At 40.8% G+C, this 20,406-nt stretch overlaps 1 protein-coding gene across 1 annotated transcript; it reads left to right on the forward strand.

The window, feature by feature from the left end:
• Positions 1–843: 843 nt before the first annotated feature.
• Positions 844–20,277, forward strand: SNW1 (SNW domain containing 1). Its single transcript, XM_035107935.2, has 14 exons — positions 844–991; positions 3,945–4,098; positions 4,577–4,738; positions 8,446–8,541; positions 8,623–8,729; positions 9,345–9,449; positions 9,541–9,610; positions 13,550–13,615; positions 15,259–15,375; positions 15,673–15,814; positions 16,303–16,399; positions 18,062–18,179; positions 19,759–19,925; positions 20,004–20,277. The coding sequence occupies exons 1-14, from the start codon at positions 978–980 to the stop codon at positions 20,197–20,199; spliced, it is 1,611 nt and encodes a 536-aa protein (XP_034963826.1). The 5' UTR covers positions 844–977; the 3' UTR covers positions 20,200–20,277.
• Positions 20,278–20,406: the final 129 nt, after the last annotated feature.

Below are 20,406 nucleotides of genomic sequence, written 5' to 3' on the forward strand. Positions count from 1 at the left end.
TCCCATCATCCCTGACCGCTGGTCTTGTTAGCTAGGGATGATGGGAGTTGTAGTCCCAAAACATCTGCCGTAGTGCATTAGTGGTGGATTTATACTAGCTAGACCAGGCATCCCCAAACTTTGGCCCTCCAGATGTTTTGGACTACAATTCCCATCTTCCCTGACCACTGGTCCTGCTAGCTAGGGATCATGGGAGTTGTAGGCCAAAAAATCTGGAGGGCCGCAGTTTGGGGATGCTTGAGCTAGACCGTCCACACATTGGTCCATTTTATTAATCATTCTGTGATGACTCCCCATTATTCGTATTATTGCTGTCTGTAAGGGAACTGTTGCACTAGTGTGCAGCAAACAAACAAACCCCCCAAACACTGGTGGTATAGAAGCTACAGGATTTTTGCAGAAAGTTACAGGACAAGCCCTGAATTGACATGACACAGTATTAAAATTCCATAAGGAAGGCACAATAAAAGGATGTCTGGAGGGACTCAATACGATTGCACTGCATATCTACCACAGCCTGTTCAGAGGATGCAACCACCCCGCTCTCCTCGAATGGAGTTTGCACCCAAATTGAAGGGCATGTGGATTTTCTATCAAGAGACTGCATAATTATTTCCTATATGTTCCCCTTGAGTTCCATGTAGTCCAAAGCCGAAACAGCATTTTCCTTGACCTGTCTCGTTTTCAAGCTTCTCCTTTTCTCCCCGTAGTGGAGGGAGTGGTGGGAAACACCGCGGACTGTGAGGACCCGCCATCCGCACGGCATACTACAGTATTTCCACGCATCCATATCGGAAGCAGGAGAGGCCAGTCACTGACGCGCATGCGCCGAAAGCAGCCTCGAGACCTCGCGTCGGCAAACGAAGGAAGCTCAGGCACTACAATTCCCAGAATGCCTTTGGCTCCCAAGCGAGTCTTGCTTTATCGACGCTGTCAGGAACCGCTGGCTAGGCCCAGAGAAGAGGAAGAACGGCAAGATGGCGCTGACCAGGTTGGTTGAGGGCCTGAAGCGGCACCCTGTGAGGTGGTGGGAACAGATTCCCCTCTCTTTTCCGGAGCTCGTTTTATTTTGAACCGGAGTCCCAGGTTTTCCTTTATGGTAGTCGGTTGTGAGGAGGTTGCGATAGCGGCGCAATTTCGCCAGTGAGGCCTGGACCGATCCGGGCATTTTCCCGAGAGGTTGATCCGAAGGCCTCGCTCTTTTCGTGGGGGTAGGGAGGCCTCTCTCCCTCCGGCATGTCTAGTAACGGCAACGGAATTTCGGTTTCGCCGGTGGGGGGGGGGGCGGGGCGGTGACCTTGGTTGCAGGATACGGGTACACTGATCCAGACGTGGTTTTGGATTGCTCTCGCTGTCGGCCGCACCTGGGCGAGGATTTAACCTCAGCCGGGAAGCTGTTTTTGTACCCCACTCTGTTTTCATACGGGATGTACTGTGTGTTGGAAAAAGGGTTTCTTCGCATGTTTTATGCCCAAGCGGGATTTTCACACGTTACGTTCAATGAGTGTACAATCTATACACAGAATTTGAGCTGTGCACTTGTAGCGTTATTCACACGCTACAACAGTTGAGCTCTACAGAACGCACATGCTCATTTGTACAGGTACAGACGGTTTGTACCTGTGTTTAGTGTAATGTGTGAACAAGGCTTTGGGGACTGTGGCATCAAGTGGGCTGTAGCTCCGTAGTAGAACACTTGCATCGCATGGAGAAGGTTCTAGATTGAGTCATTGGCTGCTCCAGGTAGGGCTGGGAAATGTTGTTGTTTAGTCATTTAGACGTGTCCAACTCTTCGTGACCCCATGGGAAATACCCCATGGGCTGAGAAATACTTATGCCTAAAATCTTCTGCCAGTTAACATATGCAATACTGAGCTAGATGGATCATTGCAGTTTGTGTTGCCTCAAACAAAATGTTCCTCAGTGTGTTCTGTTTACACCTTCAGTTGCAGCTTATCAGGAGTAGTCAATTGATGCAGTGCATGTATGAAATCAGCAAGAAAGTGTGAAAGCCATGTTTACATTTTCATGTGCCATTGTTACATGTTAATCACATGTATGCACGGTGAAAATAATTAACATGTTCAGCTTTTTCAAACCACGTGCAGGCTTCAGGATTTTTTCTGACATCAGAATATCATATGTGGAGTTATCTTATATGTGATTTGATTAATCCTTAGTTATACGTTCCCAAATTTATTTGTTTCCCTCTTTATGCATACCAGCTCAGTTGCTTAGACTTAGCATGCTGATGATGATACCAAGGTTGCAAGTTTCATCCCCATATGGGACAGCTGCATATTCCTGCATTGCAGGGAGTTGGACTTGAACAGTCATCCCCAAACTGCGGCCCTCCAGATTTTTTGGCCTACAACTTCCATGATCCCTAGCTAACAGGACCAGTGGTCAGGGAAGATGGGAACTGTAGTCCAAAACATCTGTAGGGCCGAAGTTTGGGGATGCATGGACTAGATGATCCCTTCCAACTCTACAATTCTAAGATTCTATGAAATACTAGAACTCATGGACATCCAATGAAGACTTTGGGGAAGGTTTGCCTCATCATGCTGCAACAGCAAACTGAAGGACCATAAGTGTGAACGTGGTGTTAAGTGGTTTGATATTGAAAGGCTAGAACCTTGCCACCCAAGGGTCACGGATTAAGTAGGTAAATAAATATGGGGAAGGCAAAGTGTTTCTTAGAGAAAGATCTGAAATATTTTCCTTGAGGCTTGAATTTGTTTTACTCTGGATTGTATTATTTGATGTTTTAATGTGAATTGCTAACCACTTTGAGATTTTTTTCTTTAAAATATAAACCAGTATAGAAATGAAATTAATAATAGTAATAAATTTCATTGAGGGGGAAATTGTGCCTAGACCAGGGGTAGGCCACCTAAGGCCCATGGGCCAGATGCAGCCCAATCATCTTCTAAATCTGGCCCGCGAACGGTCTGGGAATCAACATGTTTTTACATGAGTAGAATGTGTCCTTTTACAGTGGTACCTCGCAAGACGAATGCCCTGCAAGACTAATTTTTCGCAAGACGAATGCGTCTTGCAATCTGATGGTGACTTGCAAGATGAATTCGTTTTGGGGGAAATTCATCTTGCAAATCGTGGTTTCCCATAGGAATGCATTAAAATTTAATTAATGCGTTCCTATGGGCAAAAAATGAAATTTCAATGCATTCCTATGAGAAACCGGGATTCGCAAGATAATTTTTTTCGCAAAACAAATTGACTCGCGGAACGAATTAAATTTGTCTTGCGAGGCACCACTGTATTTAAAATGCATCTCTGAGTTATTTGTGGAGCATAGGAATTCATTCATATATTTTTTCAAAATATAGTCCGGCCTACGGCTGAAAAAGGTTGCTGACTCCATGTACACATGGAAATCTGTTGTGCCAGTGGAGCTGCAATGTTGGGTACAGCCACTGTCTTTTCTGCCTAGTTGGAGTAATGCTCAGATATGCTCTTATTTTAAACCAGCCCCCCCAAAACTGCAGCCCTCCAGATGTTTTGGCCTACAACTCCCATGATTCCTAGCTAAGAGGACCAGTGGTCAGGGATGATGGGAATTGTAGTCCAAAACATCTGGAGGGTCGAAGTTTGGGGATGTCTGCTTTAAACCAAATGTTTATTGTAATATCAGCATTGCAAACCAGTGGAAAGGAAGAATGACTTTTGTCACAAGAACTCAGTACTTTATGGACTCTACCTAAACCAGCTTGGATTTTGTATCAGAACTGTAGCAGCAGGAACCTGATGTTTAGGAATGAAAAGAGCTCTTTAGAGGCAAATTAGAGGAAATAAATCAAAAGCACAGAACTGCAGTTTCTTTGTAAAACAGTTTAATGGAATAAGAACAATATTTCACGTGTTGTCTAATGTGTACAGATATATTCCAAATATTAAGTTCCTTCTTTCTGTTTGCTTAGTTTTTTGCCAGCACCAACTCAGCTATCTCAAGACCAGCTGGAATTAGAAGAGAGGGCAAGATCTCAAAGGGTGAGACAGACTGCATTGGTGTCATCACGAAGGGAGCCACCTCCTTATGGTTATCGGAAAGGATGGATACCAAGAATGTTGGAGGTAAAGAGTGGTGTGCACAGTTGTTGACATGTTTAATTAGTTACTTTAGAGAAGGGATATCTTGGCTTTTGAATGTAAGGGCCTATAATATGTCTATTTCTGTAACTCTGCTGCTTACATAGATACCCATCCTAACATCTAGTGCAGTGGTAAGAAACTTGGGGCCTGCCAGATGTTGAATTACGTCACTCCTGACCATTGCTCATGCTGCCTGGGGCTGATGGGATTTGGAGTGTGACAACATCTGCAGAGCTAAAGGTTTCCTATTCCTGAACTTTGTTGTATATTTTGTTGTTTCTTCAGCTTGTAAACCGCCTTGTGTACAGTAATATAAAAAGGCAGTATACAATTAAAAGTGAAATGAAATGCAAATCCTAGCCTTTGCTGTTAGTTTTTGAATGACTAATCTAGTACTAACAATACCTTCTTGTTTCTTTTGCCCATTTTGTAATCATTTCCAATTTATTTTACTGTATAGGATTTTGGAGATGGAGGTGCTTTCCCAGAAATTCATGTTGCCCAATATCCTCTGGATATGGGCCGAAAAAAGAAAATGTCCAATGCATTAGCTGTTCAGGTGGATGCAGAAGGAAAAATAAAATACGATGCTATAGCACGGCAGGGACAATCAAAAGACAAGGTAATAGACTTCCCAGATGCTTGTATATAGATGCAGTTTTGTTGTTTATGGATATTGTTTTATTTTACTTGGCTTACTAACTCTAATGCAACCTGGAAAAGTTTTGTTATGAATTCTAGATGAGTTTCTCACAAGTCCAACAGCACAGTGGCAGAACATGAGATTTATATTTTAAAAGTAGAACATGTCAAGACACTTCTGAATTGCTACACTCTTAAGAAATAATACAGGAACACATTTCATAGCATCTGCCTATTATAAGGATGTGAGTCTTTATGTGGTCACATAGTCAACTTCACTGAGACCTAGTCTCCATATGCAGCAAAATTATGTAATAGAGTGGACTGTACCACTTCAGGCTGCAGGGCAGCATTCAAAAACACAACCTTCCATCCTTAGTTTGAAGTACCACAGCCAATTCTACCATCTTAGAATATTTTCACTTCATTCTGCTACATATATCGATCCAGGACCTAAAGTATTGTCCTTTAGCAGGCATCCCCAGACTTCGGCCCTCCAGCTGTTTTGGGACTACAATTCCCATCATCCCTGACCACTGGTCCTGTTAGTTAGGGATGATGGGAGTTGTAGTCCGAAAACAGCTGGAGGACTGAGTTTGGGGGTGCCTGTCCTTAAGTGACTAAGGAGTAGGTGGCTATTCTCACAGTTAGTTGCTGAGGGTTTTGGTGCACTTTCCACTACTATAGTTGCCTACCCAGTCCACATGTCATGTTTCTGGGACCAAGGAAAGTAGAGATTGGGGAATCTACTTAGCTTCACTCAAGAAGGGGAAGCCAACCAAAGGGATAGATGCTTGAGCACTACTTTCCTTGGTTGCAGGAACTGAAGGACAGCGAAGGTGGAGATAGTTATATTGTCACCATATTAGTCTATGCACACACCAATTGTTCTGCCTTAAAGATCCAGTAGCCTTTAAAGTGAAAGGGAGGCAAAACTGCACATACAGCTAAATATGAAAGTGACCACACCAGCACTGCCTCTTTGGTTATACAGTTCGGCTTCTCCTTTAAAGAGCAAATTGCCTTTTGAGGCTAGAACACACCATGCATACTCTGCATAGATACTTACCTGGCTCAGTCTTTACCCAGCCAAGGTGAATGGCAAAGCCTCTTCTCAGTGCATTCCTATTAACCAAATAGGGAATCGAGCCTTTCTTAATTACTGTGAACTTTAGAAGTGAGTGTGAGACTATGATGAATCTGTGTTAATTATTTTGAAGTAAAATGATATTTGTGGCATGTAAAGTGGAAACATGTTTCTACCTAGTGTTCCCAATAGTTCCTCAGAGTGTGATCGTCCCCACACAGACATATTCTGCTGTTTCTCCTTCAGTAGTGTGGGCTGTTTCTCCAGGAACAAGGGAAGAGAGAGTGTGCCCAATGCTCAGCCTCCATGCATGTAAATTCTGAACATGTGGAAAAGAGAGAGCAAAGAGCATTTTGAACAACCTCCATCATATAGCCTTGTGTTAAGAGTTGCAGTACGGGAAAGAACCAAAGAGTCATGTGGGTCTATCCTCCCAGTAGACAGGACTCACTGCTTTGAGGAAACGTTTGTTCTCCATACGTGAATGGGCAAGTGGGTAATTGCAAGCCTGTTATTACCAGTAAGGCTACCACACTGTACTCAGTTTATTATCATTTTCTCATAAACAGTGGATAATGAATCGTGGCTTTATCATATTCAGAGCTTACTCATTTTAATGTGGATAGAACATCATCTTCTTTCATTCTCTGGGATATTTTGAGCTCTTAAAGTAAGCTTGGTTCTTCATGCTTTGAGATTCTTGGGGGTTTTATCGTTAATTACCATGAAGAAATATTGCTCTTCAAATGTCCTTCATTTGGCTTTGTGAGGTGTGCTTCCATTGATACTCATTTAAAGGGTTGTTAATTCTGGAATATTTGGATGAGAATTGGAAAATTGTTCCTGTGCTAAATTATTAGTTGAGCTACAGGTCTGTTTTTATAGTTAGGCAAATGCCATGCTACATAGAGCAATCTCTTTTGGGGTGAATACTTGCCTCGTTGAGTAATGTTGAACAATTAGGCTCAGTTTATAGATATATAGAACAACTTAATTCCTGGTTTGCTAGGACTTAGTTCTCCATTTCTTTATTTTTTACCATCATCTTTTCGTGTATATGTTGTGTTTTGAATAATAAGAGTTTATAATACATTTTCTAGCTTTCACAGTTGTGTAATTTTACACATGCTTTGAGAAAACTGTGTGGCATTACTGCCTCCCACACAGGCAAATGATTAAGCAACCACAAAAGCATGTTACAGTAGCTTGAGAGAAATTACCTGGTAGCCCCACAAAAAAATAAAACATGTTGCCATTTCTCTTGGCTCCTGGCATAGTCAGTAAATGATACATAGGTTTAGTTTGGTAGACACCGTTATATATGCATCCTGCTGCAACATAATTGCCTTATCCCATTTCTAGATGGCAAAGGGGCACTAGTTCTTGAAACTAAAGAACATTGCCCAGAAGCTCTTAAAATGTTACCTTATTCTTTACAGAAGAAAGCTGCCACAAAAATGCAGTTATGTTGATAGCAAATGCAGTACATGCAAAAACTGTTTTAGGCGTGTCTGATATGTGTGCGACCTCACACCCATGCATCATGCCAAACCCGGACGTGACCTGAAAATGTCTCAAAAATGGGTGGGGATGGAACACGGTGTTTGCAGGCTTTTTCAATGGGTGTTCAAATTACAGTGGGACCTCGACTTACGAATTTAATCCGTTCTGAATGCAAACTCGTAGGTCGAAAACTTTGTAAGTCGAGTTTCCCATAGGAAAAGCGGTTTCCCATAGGGATGCATTGGAAACGAAAAAAATTGTAAGTCAGGGAAACCACATCTAAAAACTCATAAGTTGAGGAAACCGCATCTAGCCGCGTACGGGTTTTCCGTTCAGATGTCGAGAAAATCGTAAGCGCGCAGCCACTTTTTCCACTCGTAAGTCGAAAACGTCGGATGTCAAGGAGCTCGTAAGTCGAGGTCCCACTGTATATGCAATTTCATGCAACCCCTTCACAAACAGGGAGTTGCCTATAAAATGAATGCCTCACAAATAAGCCCCCAATAATTTAAGCTTATTGACACAAATGTGTTTCACTTGTTCTGGTCTCAAAAATTAATAAATATGACAGCTTTGCAAAGCACTCTGAGTTGTTTGCTTTTTCTTAACCAATCATACTCCGTAATGCTTGAAATTTGTGCAACTTTTAAAGTCTCAGACAGCCATTGCACAAGAGAAGGATGAGCTATTTCCTTGCAATTATTATTTTATTTATATTTTACCGTCTGTTTGTATGTTTTGGAATTTAATGTTAGCCACCTTGAGTACCATTTGGGGAAAAGGAGATAAGCAAAATATCCCAGTAGCTCCAAATAGGGTATGAAAGAATTCCAGGTTTTTGATCAACTCAACTGTGATTCTATGGTCATGATAAAAAGAAAATATATTCTTTGGAATTCTAAATATATTCTTAGTGTTTGGCCCTTATATGGGCAATTCTGTTTTGGAAAGCTAATCTAGTTTTGTTTTGTTTTTTGTTTTGTTTTTAATTTTAAAAAGCTCCCTAAATGAGGAGGGAAACGAAGCTCCACGGGTATGCTGGATTTTTTGTTCATTTACAGGAATCCCTTTTCATAATGCTGTTTTCAATGTTTCAGGTCATTTACAGCAAATACACAGACCTGGTTCCAAAGGAAGTTATGAATGTGGATGACCCTGATCTGCAAAGACCTGATGAAGAAGCTGTTAGAGAGGTATTGTGGTCACTGATGCACCTAACTATTGGAGCCACTTGCATCTTGTCCAAGTGTTTAATGTAACATTTCTGATTGCAGCTTACAGAAAAGACTCGAGCAGCGCTGGAAAAGTCTGTCTCCCAGAAAATTGCAGCAGCCATGCCAGTCCGAGCAGCTGATAAACTAGCTCCAGCTCAATACATTCGGTACTGGACAATTTTTGGATTGTTGAAATTTCTTTGCATGCAAAGTTTAATGTAATGCCTTTTTTGTGAGTGTGAAACATAACCATTATCTCAAGCCACAAGCAGTTACATGAGTGTTAAGAAATTATTGCTGTTTAATGAAATGTGATATTAGTCCTGTTACAGAGAACGTCCTGTTACTTAGCTATGCATAGGAAACGGTGTGGCTATGTGTTCTCTTCTTGGTTTGTTTCTGATAATGAACTTTCTTACAATAAATATATGATGGTTTTTATGGTCCATAAATGGTGAATAGCACAACGAGGGCTGTGCAGCTACCTTCAAATATATAGGTCTGAAATATAGGGTATCCAGTTGGAAATATTTTTACTGTCCTACCAGTAAAATTGGAATTAGAACATCAGGCTCTGCTGTCTGATTGAAACAGAACTCTGTAGTTCAGTGTGTGCTCAGTTTGAAAGAACAGAGACACATCATCTACTTCTGCACTTCTACTCAGGTGTGTATGCTTGGCAATCCAATGTCTGTGAGCAAAACTAAAATTCTGGCAAAGTAAATAAGAAGCTCATTAGAGGCTCTGTACTGATAACTGAATTTCTTCCTTGTTTTTTTCAGATACACACCATCACAGCAAGGTGTGGCCTTCAACTCTGGTGCAAAACAGAGAGTTATTAGAATGGTGGAGATGCAAAAAGACCCCATGGAGCCACCTAGATTCAAGTAAGAATCAGAAATGTACAACTATTGTGCCATAGAGGGTCCAGGGACGGAGATTGACATACTAAGCTTACTATATTTTTCAACTCATTAGGATTAACAAGAAAATTCCTCGTGGACCACCATCGCCTCCAGCTCCAGTAATGCACTCTCCCAGCAGAAAGGTAATGGACACCTGTCACAACTCTTATGTAACATTTTTAAACATCTGATGCATAAAGTATGGAGTATTCAAGTGTACGTATCAGCAGACAATCCGTCGGGGCCATTAGGCAAGAACTGTTTTTCTTCAGCCCCAGGGAAGTTAACAAGCTGTCCCAGCATGAGACATGATGGAGAGTGGGATGGACATGGATTACAATAAAATGTAATTTTGAGGTGTCAGTTCAGACAGTTTTAAAAATGGATGGATGTAAGTTCTTCTGAGTATATGTATTGGTACCACTGCTTTTTAACTTGTTGATAAATGGACTGGAATTGGGAGCAAGCAGTGAGGTGGCCAAGTTGAGATTGACACAAAATTATTCAGTTTGGTGAAACCCAAGATTGTGAAGAGCTCCAAAAGAATCTCTACAAACTGGGTGAATGGACAACAGAATAGCAAGAGTGGTTCAAAGGAAATTGAGGGGAAAGATCCTAATTTCACATATTACACCAAGGAGATCTGAGAGCAGTGACTAACCAGAGAAGAAAGGCAGGGTTTGTGGTGGAGAGCTCAGTGAAACAGACGGAAGTCACCCCACGATGTTAAGGAAAAAGATTTGAAATTAAGAAATCTTAATTTGTATTGTTTTTATGTGGAATTGTTAGTGTTTATTGTGTTGTATTATGTTTTTATTTGTTTATGTTGTGTTATTATAAAATGAATAAAACATTGGGGGGGAATAAGAGCGAGCTCATTGAAACAGCTACTTGCTCTGCAGCAGCTGTGAAAAAGATAAATTCCATTTTAGGAAATCTTAGGACATCTCAATTAAAAATATAATTGCTGGTACTATAATGCCTGCAACCGCACTTGGAATATTGTGTGTAGTTATGTTTGTCATACCTAAAAAATGATATTGAAATCCTGAAAATAGGTGCAGAAAGGGGCAACTAAAAGGGTCAGAGGCTGCAACAGCTCCCCTACAAGGAAGAGTACAGTGTCTGGGGATTCATAATTTATAAAAACTGTGAGCAAGGGGAAATAAGTTTCATGGCCATAAAATTACACACAGCATGGGGGAAGGGGATAGAAAGTTGTTTTGTCTCCTTGTCTCATAATGCTAGAAGCCAGGGTCATTCAATAAAGCAGAGGTGAGGGAGATTCAGGACTAACATATGGAGGTACTTCTTCACACAGCACAAAGTGAAACTGGAATTCACTGACATGATTTATGGTGATAGCCACATGGTTAGATGGCTTTAAAAAGGATTTTTTTAAAAAATATATATATTTATTGAATAGATTTTTCAAAACCAATCATCAACCAATATAGTCAATTACATTTCTCTCCCCCTCCAAAGACTTCCCTCAGCTCCCTTCTCTGATTTATTTATACATATTATTCTCTGCATGTTATAAAATTGTACATATCATTACCTTATCTGTCATATGTTCTACTAATAAATTTGTGGAGGTTTTTTCAAAGCCTGCCAAGGAGTCAAATCCTTTTGTTGTCTTTTTAAGTAGTTTGTAAAAAGTTCCCATTGTGCCTTAAAGTATGATTGTCCTTCTCACATAGTTTGTGTGTTAGCTTTGCCAACTCCGCATAACTCATTAGTCTCTCTTGCCATTGTTCTTTCGTTGGGATTTCCTCGTTCTTCCATCTTTGTGCTAACAAGACTCTTGCCGCTGTACATTAATAAACTCTTTGTTTTCCTTGGCAGGTTTTGTCCTAAAATCCCTAACAAAAATGCTTCTGGATTTTTTACAAATGTCATTTTAAACATTTTTTCAATTCATTATATATCATCTCCCAAAACTTTTTGACTTCTCTACATTCCCACCACATATACAAAGTACCTTCTTTTTCTTTACATTTCCAACATATATTTGATCTGATTTTATACATTTTGGCCATCTTCACTGGTGTTCTATCTATACAGCATTTTCGTATAGTTTTCCTTCAAAAGAGAACAATCTGTAAATCTCAGATCCACCTTCCACAATTTTCCCCAGTTCAAATTGTATATTATGTCCTATATCTTGTGCCCATTTAATCATGACTGCTTTGACCTCTTCATCTTTTGTTTCTCATTCTAGCAGAATACTGTATGCTTTCTTCAGTAGCTTCCCATCTTCTTCTATAACCTTTTTCAAATCTAGAAATTGTGTAACTAAACCCTTTTTTGTTATCTTCCTTATACATCTCATTTAATTGTCTATAGTGCAGCCAACTCTGAACATGGTCTTTAATTTCATCATAATCTTTTAATTTCCATTTTCCTTCTTGATCTCTCAGTAACTCTCTATATATAGGCCACTTCCCCTTTTTGCCAAGTGGTTTGAGTAGCAATGCTTCAGTTGATGATATCCACCAAGGTGTTTTTTGTTCTATTAGATCAGGATTAGGCAACCTAAGGCCCGTGGGCCAGATGCGGCCCAATCGCCTTCTTAATCCGGCCCACGGACTGTCCGGGAATCAGTGTGTTTTAACCTGAGTAGAATGTGTGCTTTTATTTAAAATGCATCTCTGGGTTATTTGTGGGGCATAGGAATTTGCTCATCCCCCCCCCCCCCAAAAAAAATATAGTCCAGCCCAACACATGGTCCCAACCCTCTGCTGGACCCCTGGAGTCCCCACTTGCCTGTGGGTTTTTTGGGGGGGTGCCGAGCCCTGGCGCTCACTCCCGGAGCCCTGACAGCCTGGACCGTGTCATCTTTCATTCAGATGACACGGAGCGCACCGCCATTCTGCTCTGCAGCAGACTGAAAGTGGATGGCTTTAAAAAGGAATTAGGCAAATTCCTAGAAGATGAGGATATCACTGTCCACAGGTCATGATGGCAATACACTTCTTATGCCTCTGAATTCCAGTTTTGAGGAAACAACCAGAGGAGAGGTTTGTCCCGCTTGTTTCCAGCTACCCACTCTGAGAAACAGTTTGTTGGGCTAGATGGATCTTTGACCTGAGTTAGATTCATGGAATTGTAGAGTTGGAAGGGACCACAAGGGTCATCTAGTCTAACCCCCTGCAATGCAGGGATCTTTTGCCCAATGTGGGGTGTGAACCCACAACCCTGATATTATTTTTTTAAAGATAATTTTTATTAGATTTTCCAAAAAAACAAAAAACAACAAAACAAAAACAATTACATTCCATCTTAGTTTCCCCCTCTCAGTTCCTTACGCTCTGCCGAGCTGTGGCTTCCCTCCCGCCCGCCATTCGACTTTGTTTCTCACTCTTATCTCGCAGTTCCTTTTTACAAACATATATAGATTAAGTTCGTAGGATTTATTTCAGTCCCGCCAGTGTCCTTAAACTTCTACAGCTGCACAACCCTGATATTAAAGAGTCATGTTCTAGCAACTGAGCTATGTTTCCCCTGGTTAGATTGTCTAGTGACATTCTAGTTTTTTTTTTCCTTTCCCTATAGCTTGTGGCTAAACTTGCTTGCTTGAAAAGTCTGGCGCCATCTATTCTGTAGACACCTTGGCATGGTAAACCTTGTTCATTCATTCCTGATAGCTACTTGAGCAATGTGATGGTGTTTATAAAAGCCATGAATATTCTTTGGGCTACTATTTGCTGAAGAAACTTTCAGTGCTACCAATGAGGATTATGTAAATTAAACTCATTGGATACGGATGGAAGTTCCCATTTTGAAGAGTTGGACTGGATAAACTGACCTACATCTTCCCAAAAAGTTTGTTATCTGAAGTTTAAATATTCAGCTCCTGTTGCCAAAATTGCTGACAGCCTCTCTCTTAGTTTTAGCTTTCCAGAAGATGCAGCTTGAATGAACATGACAATTGCTGGGGGAAAACATTTCACTGTTTTGTTGACACTTCCTGTTTGACGGTTCATGGCTACTCAGCTACTGTGTTTCATAATGGGAATGAATCCCCGCCTCTCATTGGGGGTGGGAATCTAAACTCTCTTTACCTCTTCTCTGTTCAGATGACCGTGAAGGAGCAACAAGAATGGAAAATTCCTCCTTGCATTTCAAACTGGAAAAATGCTAAGGTAATTAACTTGTCATAACGTCAAACTGTAATGTTGCATCCTGCTGGGGAAACTCCTTAAAAATGATCTGCAGTCTGAATGATACTTTAAAGCATCCAGAGCTGAGTAAACCAGCTGTGTTCAGAAAGAAGGTTGCAGTGATATGGCTTGACTCTTCTCTGCCTTTTATCTTAAAACTGCCAAGATGACAAGGGCAAACAATATGCTAGATAGTAAATGGCTGTTTTACAGTGATCAACTGTGCTTAGGGAAAGGAAAGTATTTAAAATTCCCTCATACTGCTGTTTGCAGGGTATGAAACCAATTTGCCCTGATGCTCTCAAGCCTTTACCAAAAAAGGATATATTCTTGCAGTAGCATCTATTTATCCAAGTCATTGGAAGTGTTGGACTTGAATCAGAAAGAATTAGATTCAAATCCCCAATCAGTCATTTACCCTATATGATTACCTTGGGCCAGTTGTGTACACTCAGGCTAACATACTTCAGCAGACTCTTGCTATAGACTGGGGTAATCATATATACACAATGGAGGAGGAGCAGGATACAAATGGGAGGAATTATATAAAATTATTTATTGGTTCACATTTATGGTATTTATGGTAACTAGCTTCCATTGCAGGCAGTGTGTATATGTACCACCTTCTGTGTCTACCAACTAAGATCTATGACAGGCATAGGCAATCTTGGCTCTCCAGATGTTTTGGAACTACAACTCCCATGATCCCTAGCTAACAGGGCCAGTGATCAGGGATCATGGGAGTTGTAGTTCCAAAACATCTGGAGAGCCAAGGTTGCCTATGCCTGGTCTATGATGTTGCTAGAGAAAGCTTGTGCCACAATAAATTGGTTATTCTTCAGTTGCCTCAGCTGCCTTTGTATCTCTCCTATACTCTGAGCTATTTTTCTCTTTTGCAAAGGCCCTTTGTTGTCCTGTTCAGAGAACAATGACACTGACAGTTCAGTGCTTGCAAGAAGAGAGACTAGTGATGAATTCCTGTGGTGTTTAGGATAATCCTCCTTGTTATTAAAACTTCTGTGGCAGGTCTTACTAAGAGAATATCACATTGAGGCCACTGAATATGTCATAGGTGCAGGTGTTTCTTTGATTCTTTTAATAAAACTTTAGTTTGTAGAAACGTAATTAATCTTCCCAGCAACTTAAACATGTTTGGTGCTACTTTGGTGCTGCTTTTATTTGGAATGCTATTCCCATTGTTAAATAAACATGCTCAGGGTTGCAGCTTCAGTCAGATACTTGGTGGTGGTGGTACTAATCACTCCTTCATTTCTTGGGATTCTTCAGTATACAACAAATAGTAAAAAGGGAAAATGTGTTGCATGGATAGAATCGAGGATGTTTTAAAAACCATTTTAAATCTTGAAACTGAGGGAATTGTATTACTTTAACTAATGCCATAAACAGGGGCTTGGTGTATGGAGGATTAAAAAAGTAGGAACCAAACAATGCAACTACTTACATAGCTGCACCTAGAGCAAATGAACTACCCTGAGACCTTCGGGTATAGGGCAGTATAGAAATTAATGAATTAATATTAAATTACAAATAAGGATTTGGGGCAGCTTCTTGGCATGCCATGTCTTTTCCTTAGTGATCAACTGTCTTGTCTGTTTTTCCTCCAGGGTTACACCATTCCATTAGACAAGCGTCTGGCTGCGGATGGCAGAGGACTGCAGACTGTCCACATTAATGAAAACTTTGCCAAGTTGGCTGAGGCTCTCTACATTGCTGACAGGAAGGTCAGGCTATAGTTGCTTCTCTGCAGTGCATCTTTCTGAGTAATTTCTTTCCACAGAATAAATTTGAGCAGCATTGCAACTTTTAACCGGTTGCTTGGAAACGGCTTTGTGTCAGTAGTGTAGCATGGCTTCTACACTGTTCTTCTAGCCCTCGTCTAGTTTCTTGAATGGCCCAAAGCAGCTGGCTGTTTCCAGTTCTGGACTGCACATCCTGTTTTATATTACAACTCAAAAGCATAAAAACTAGGTCTTCTTGTTCTCTCCTTACCATCTGACTGTGCTCTGAATCTTGTGCAGGCTCGAGAGGCTGTGGAGATGCGAGCCCAGGTGGAGCGGAAGATGGCCCAGAAGGAGAAAGAGAAGCATGAGGAGAAGCTCCGGGAAATGGCCCAGAAGGCCAGGGAGCGAAGGGCGGGGATCAAAACCCATGTGGAGAAAGGTACATCCCATCCTCCTGTGGTTTTCATAAAATATTCCCAAGAGGGTTCTGTGTACTGACCTTATCAGGAAGACTGCACTACATGCCATTACAAGAAGGGTGGCTTCATTCTGGAGGCCTCTACATGCATAGTGTTCCTCATACAAAAATAATGCAGCTCATTTCTATGCATATTTATGTGGAAGTAAGTTCTCCTTCATTGAGTGGTGTTCACTTCCAAGTAGGTGTGCATAGAATTGTAGTTTAAGTGGCTTCTTGTTAATGGCATGTAACCTTTAGATGAAAACTCGGGAAAGTTGTTGGGCCAGAAAAAAAACTAAGTATTTCGTGAACAAGTGTAAAATGTTAGGAGATCCTTCAACTTCTGAGTACTTAGTCCACCATCCACTGTGTTCTTCATAGCTGCAAGTTCAGCTTCCACTATGTTGCTGTTAACTCACATAAGAGATGGCTGCATCTAATTTTGAATTTCAAATGTATCTGTGCAGAGGACGGAGAAGCTAGAGAACGTGATGAAATCAGACATGACAGACGAAAAGAGAGACAGCATGACCGGAATCTTTCCAGAGCAGCCCCTGACAAAAGGTAAAGTTGTTCATCTAATAATAACTGGGCAGTATACTACTTGATCAAGGTAAATTGATTCTAACCCAACAAATTAGCATTCATTTGGTTGTTCTTTTGTACTACGTTACTGTTGTTATTCCATAAATTTTATATACCACTTCATTGGAGAAAACCTCAAAGCAATTTACAAGATTCGGAAATGTACATACCTGTAGTGCACTGATTTCTGGTGTGCTATGGCACACTATTATGTTAAGAAGAGTAGTTTGTGTTGATTTTTGTGCTTCTATGTATTAAGTGCTTGTGTGTTCTTCTGCATAGCATTAGTTGAGGCTCTGTATAGCACTAGTTCCTTAGTTTCTCTCTATCAGCCCCAAAGGAGGGACCAAGGATGTATTATGATGGGATCTGCATCTGATGGGAACAAGATTCTGGTAGGTAGCCGTGTTGGTCTGATGCAGTTGAAATATTTTTTTAAAAATAAAAATTGTCCAGTAGCACCTTAGAGACAAGAACAAACCTAGTTGGTCTCTAAGGTGCTACTGGACAATTTTTTTATATATTTTTGATGGGAACAAGTTGACTTTGAGGATTAGCATGGAGAACATTAAACCGTTAGACAATCTATGGCCTTTTAAAATGTGGGGAGGGGTTATGGTTTTGTTTATTATTAAGATATTTATTGTTGTTTTTATACTGTAAACCACCCAGTAATCCTTGGAGGAAGAGAGGTATATAAATTTAATAAATAATAATACCACCATGATCTTGCTTTTGATGGTCAGACAGGAGAGTGATACTGTAGAATGCAATATTTACCCTTAGGCAATAATGATGCCTGTATAAAGGCTTGAACGTGGCAGGTCCTCCTGTGCCCATCATGTAGTTTACTTTTAGGCTGCACACTTTGTGCCAGCCGGACTAGCTGTCTATTGTATTTTGAGAACCATATTTCTTTGCAGGCTGGATTGATTTTTAAATCACCCAGAAAAAACATAAATGGAATAAATTTGCATCTGAAGATTTAAATTGTTTCAAATCATTTCCCTTGCTTTAATTTATGCACTTCCTGAGCAAGCATATATGTGAGCTAGCTGCTAGAATAACTAACACACAATTGTGTTAAGTAGCAATTAATAAGAGCCTTATACAATATATTCCACAACTTCTATGCAGCCCAGTTCTTTTGCGTAGCAGAATTATACCTGTTTTGGCCCTTTCTGTATTACCTGCAAAAACACTAAGCAAGATAACTTCCTGGAAGTTGAATGCCAGAATCCAAAGACGCTCAGAACTTGTTCCTAGCGACTTAAGAGGACTTTAGGTTTGTTTCTCCTGAAAGAACACTCCCCTTGCTGTTGCCCAGGCCTGTATGGCAAGCTATTTTTTGAAGTTGAGAGTTTCAAAAACAGGTTGTCATGGTGTGAAGTCAGCTTTATGAAGATGGGAAAATGCAAAGGAACCACTGGGTAGTTCAAATGTCATTCATGACTAAGTTATTCCTGTGTTCAAGCAAATCAGCACTGCTTCCTCAAAGTATGTATACCCCGCCCCCCAATAACTGCAAAACTCTCACTCCGACTTCCAACATCTTTATTCTGAATAGGCAGACTCCTCACATGGAAGTTTTAATGGTTGATATTTTTGCAACATAACCAGTATGCAATGTTGTTAACTCAGGTCGAAGTTGCAAAGGAATGAGAACAGAGATATTAGTGAAGTCATTGCCTTGGGTGTTCCTAACCCTCGGACATCCAGTGAGATCCAGTATGACCAAAGGCTCTTCAACCAGAGTAAGGTAAGTAATGCCATCCATTGCTCTGGAAAGTTATCACGACGTTTGTTCAGAGACAATTGCCATGTATATGGCCAGATGTACAGCATTAAAAAGATAGGTACGACATAAAATAAAAATACCCTAAGTCAGGCATCCCCAAACTGCAGCCCTCCAGATGTTTTGGCCTAGTAACTCCCATGATCCCTAGCTAACAGGACACGTGGTCAGGGATGATGGGAATTGTAGTCCAAAACATCTGGAGGGTCGAAGGTTGGGGATGCCTGCCCTAAGCCATGTCAGCCAATTGACTGAACAAGCCATATTTTATCTTCTCATTTTCCAAATAGCTCACTGTGTAGTAGATCTGACAAGAGTTATTTGAGCTGTTCGTAAAATTTGTTCATAATTTCCAGCAATTCTAGTTTAAAGTACTCAGATGACAACAACTAGGAACCTGTAACTAGTGTGTGTTGCAGGTTATACATTTGTTGTGGAAAATATAAGGCTGGTGGGGAGTGGGTAGGAAATAAATTGGACTCTGAAGACACATGTCCTCAATATTATTTTTGTAATGAAGTGGAAGCTACCAAGCACTCTACTGTTGCGTCCCAGACCTAGAGAGACCACAAGAAGGCCTATTATGCAAGCACCACATCCCAGAATGGGGTAGCTCTATCCTAGAACACGTTGAGTGAAGGAAAGCAAACTCTGCACTTCCTCCGGATGATACAATTAAACAGCTTCATTTCCTCTACAGCACTAGATTCTAAAACCAACCCTTGCCTTTCAGTTGTTAAGAATTCAACATGTAAATTAGGGGTAGGTAACCTATGGCCCTCAGGAAAATTTTATGCAGTAATGATTTTTAAAACCATCTGCAAGTGATCAGTTCAAACCTCTGGCATACAATAATCTGCCCACCCCCACAACCTGCTAGGTTGAGGAGGCAGCAGAAAGAGATGAAGAGTACCCCCCCCCTTTTTGGCTCTGACACATCATCATCATCATCCTACCAAATTACCCCTAAAGTAGGTAATGTGGCCCTCAACAGGAAAAATTGGTGCCCACTCCAGTATAATTTAATACAAAATAAGCCACCTCTAAATATAACTTAATATACCACCAAAGCCCCTCAATGAGCAGTGGTTAGAAAACTATGGGTAGGTTAAAGGTAAAATGCATTGCACTATCCTGCTACAGTAGATTGCCTTCATTATGGGTAAATTTAGCATTCACTATAATAGTGTTTCAAAGCATGCAGCACTTCTGTTTAGTGGAGAAGAGTGGCCTCAGATACCACTGTGGTTGGAGGCCAAACCTGAACCTGGTATCCCAAGCCATTGAGAACAAAGTTTCTCCTTTCATCTGAATAGTTCTATCCTTTTCTCTTACGTTAGTATGCAACAAAGTTGGGACTTGTTGGTTTTATGGGTAATTTCTGTTCTCCCAGAGAATGCTGTATTTTGACTCTGAACAGCAATCTACCTAATGCAGTTAGGTAGGTTTTCGGAGCAGTATTGATGACTTCTAAGGGAACGTGTTTTTGGACATTGTGCTTGTTAGTATCCAACTAATATAGATGGTTTTGGTGTTCTGCTAGGGTATGGACAGTGGCTTTGCTGGAGGAGAAGATGAAATTTACAATGTCTATGACCAGCCCTGGAGAAGTGGTAAAGACATGGCCCAGAACATCTACAGACCTAGTAAAAATGTGGATAAGGACGTGTATGGTGATGATTTGGAGGCACGAATAAAAACTACTAACAGGTATGGAAATTTCAAGTATTTCCAATTGTATTTTTACTACTAGAACACTAGATTTACTACTTTCTTTTGGTCTTGCAGGTTTGTTCCTGATAAGGAATTTTCTGGCTCAGACCGCAGGCAAAGAGGTCGAGAAGGACCAGTTCAGTTTGAGGAGGATCCTTTTGGTCTAGACAAATTCTTGGAGGAAGCCAAACAGCATGGGGGCTCAAAAAGGCCTGATAGTAGCCGCCCTAAAGAACATGAGCATGAAGGCAAGAAGAGAAGGAAAGAGTAAGGAATTGGTTTCAAGCATTTCAAACAAGACTGCAGGAGATTGTCTAAACCACCTGACAGTTCCTCTATAGTGGATATAGGCACCCAGCTAAAGAGACACTTTTGCCCAAGGAACAGAGAAAGTCAGGAAAAACTGGACCACTGAATTTTAGGTTTTGTGTTTGGGGCTCTAGCTGTATGCTGCCCCTTTGTTTTTACACAGGTGGAG

Source organism: Zootoca vivipara, chromosome 1 (genome assembly GCF_963506605.1).
Source record: "Zootoca vivipara chromosome 1, rZooViv1.1, whole genome shotgun sequence".
Lineage (NCBI taxonomy): Eukaryota > Metazoa > Chordata > Lepidosauria > Squamata > Lacertidae > Zootoca > Zootoca vivipara.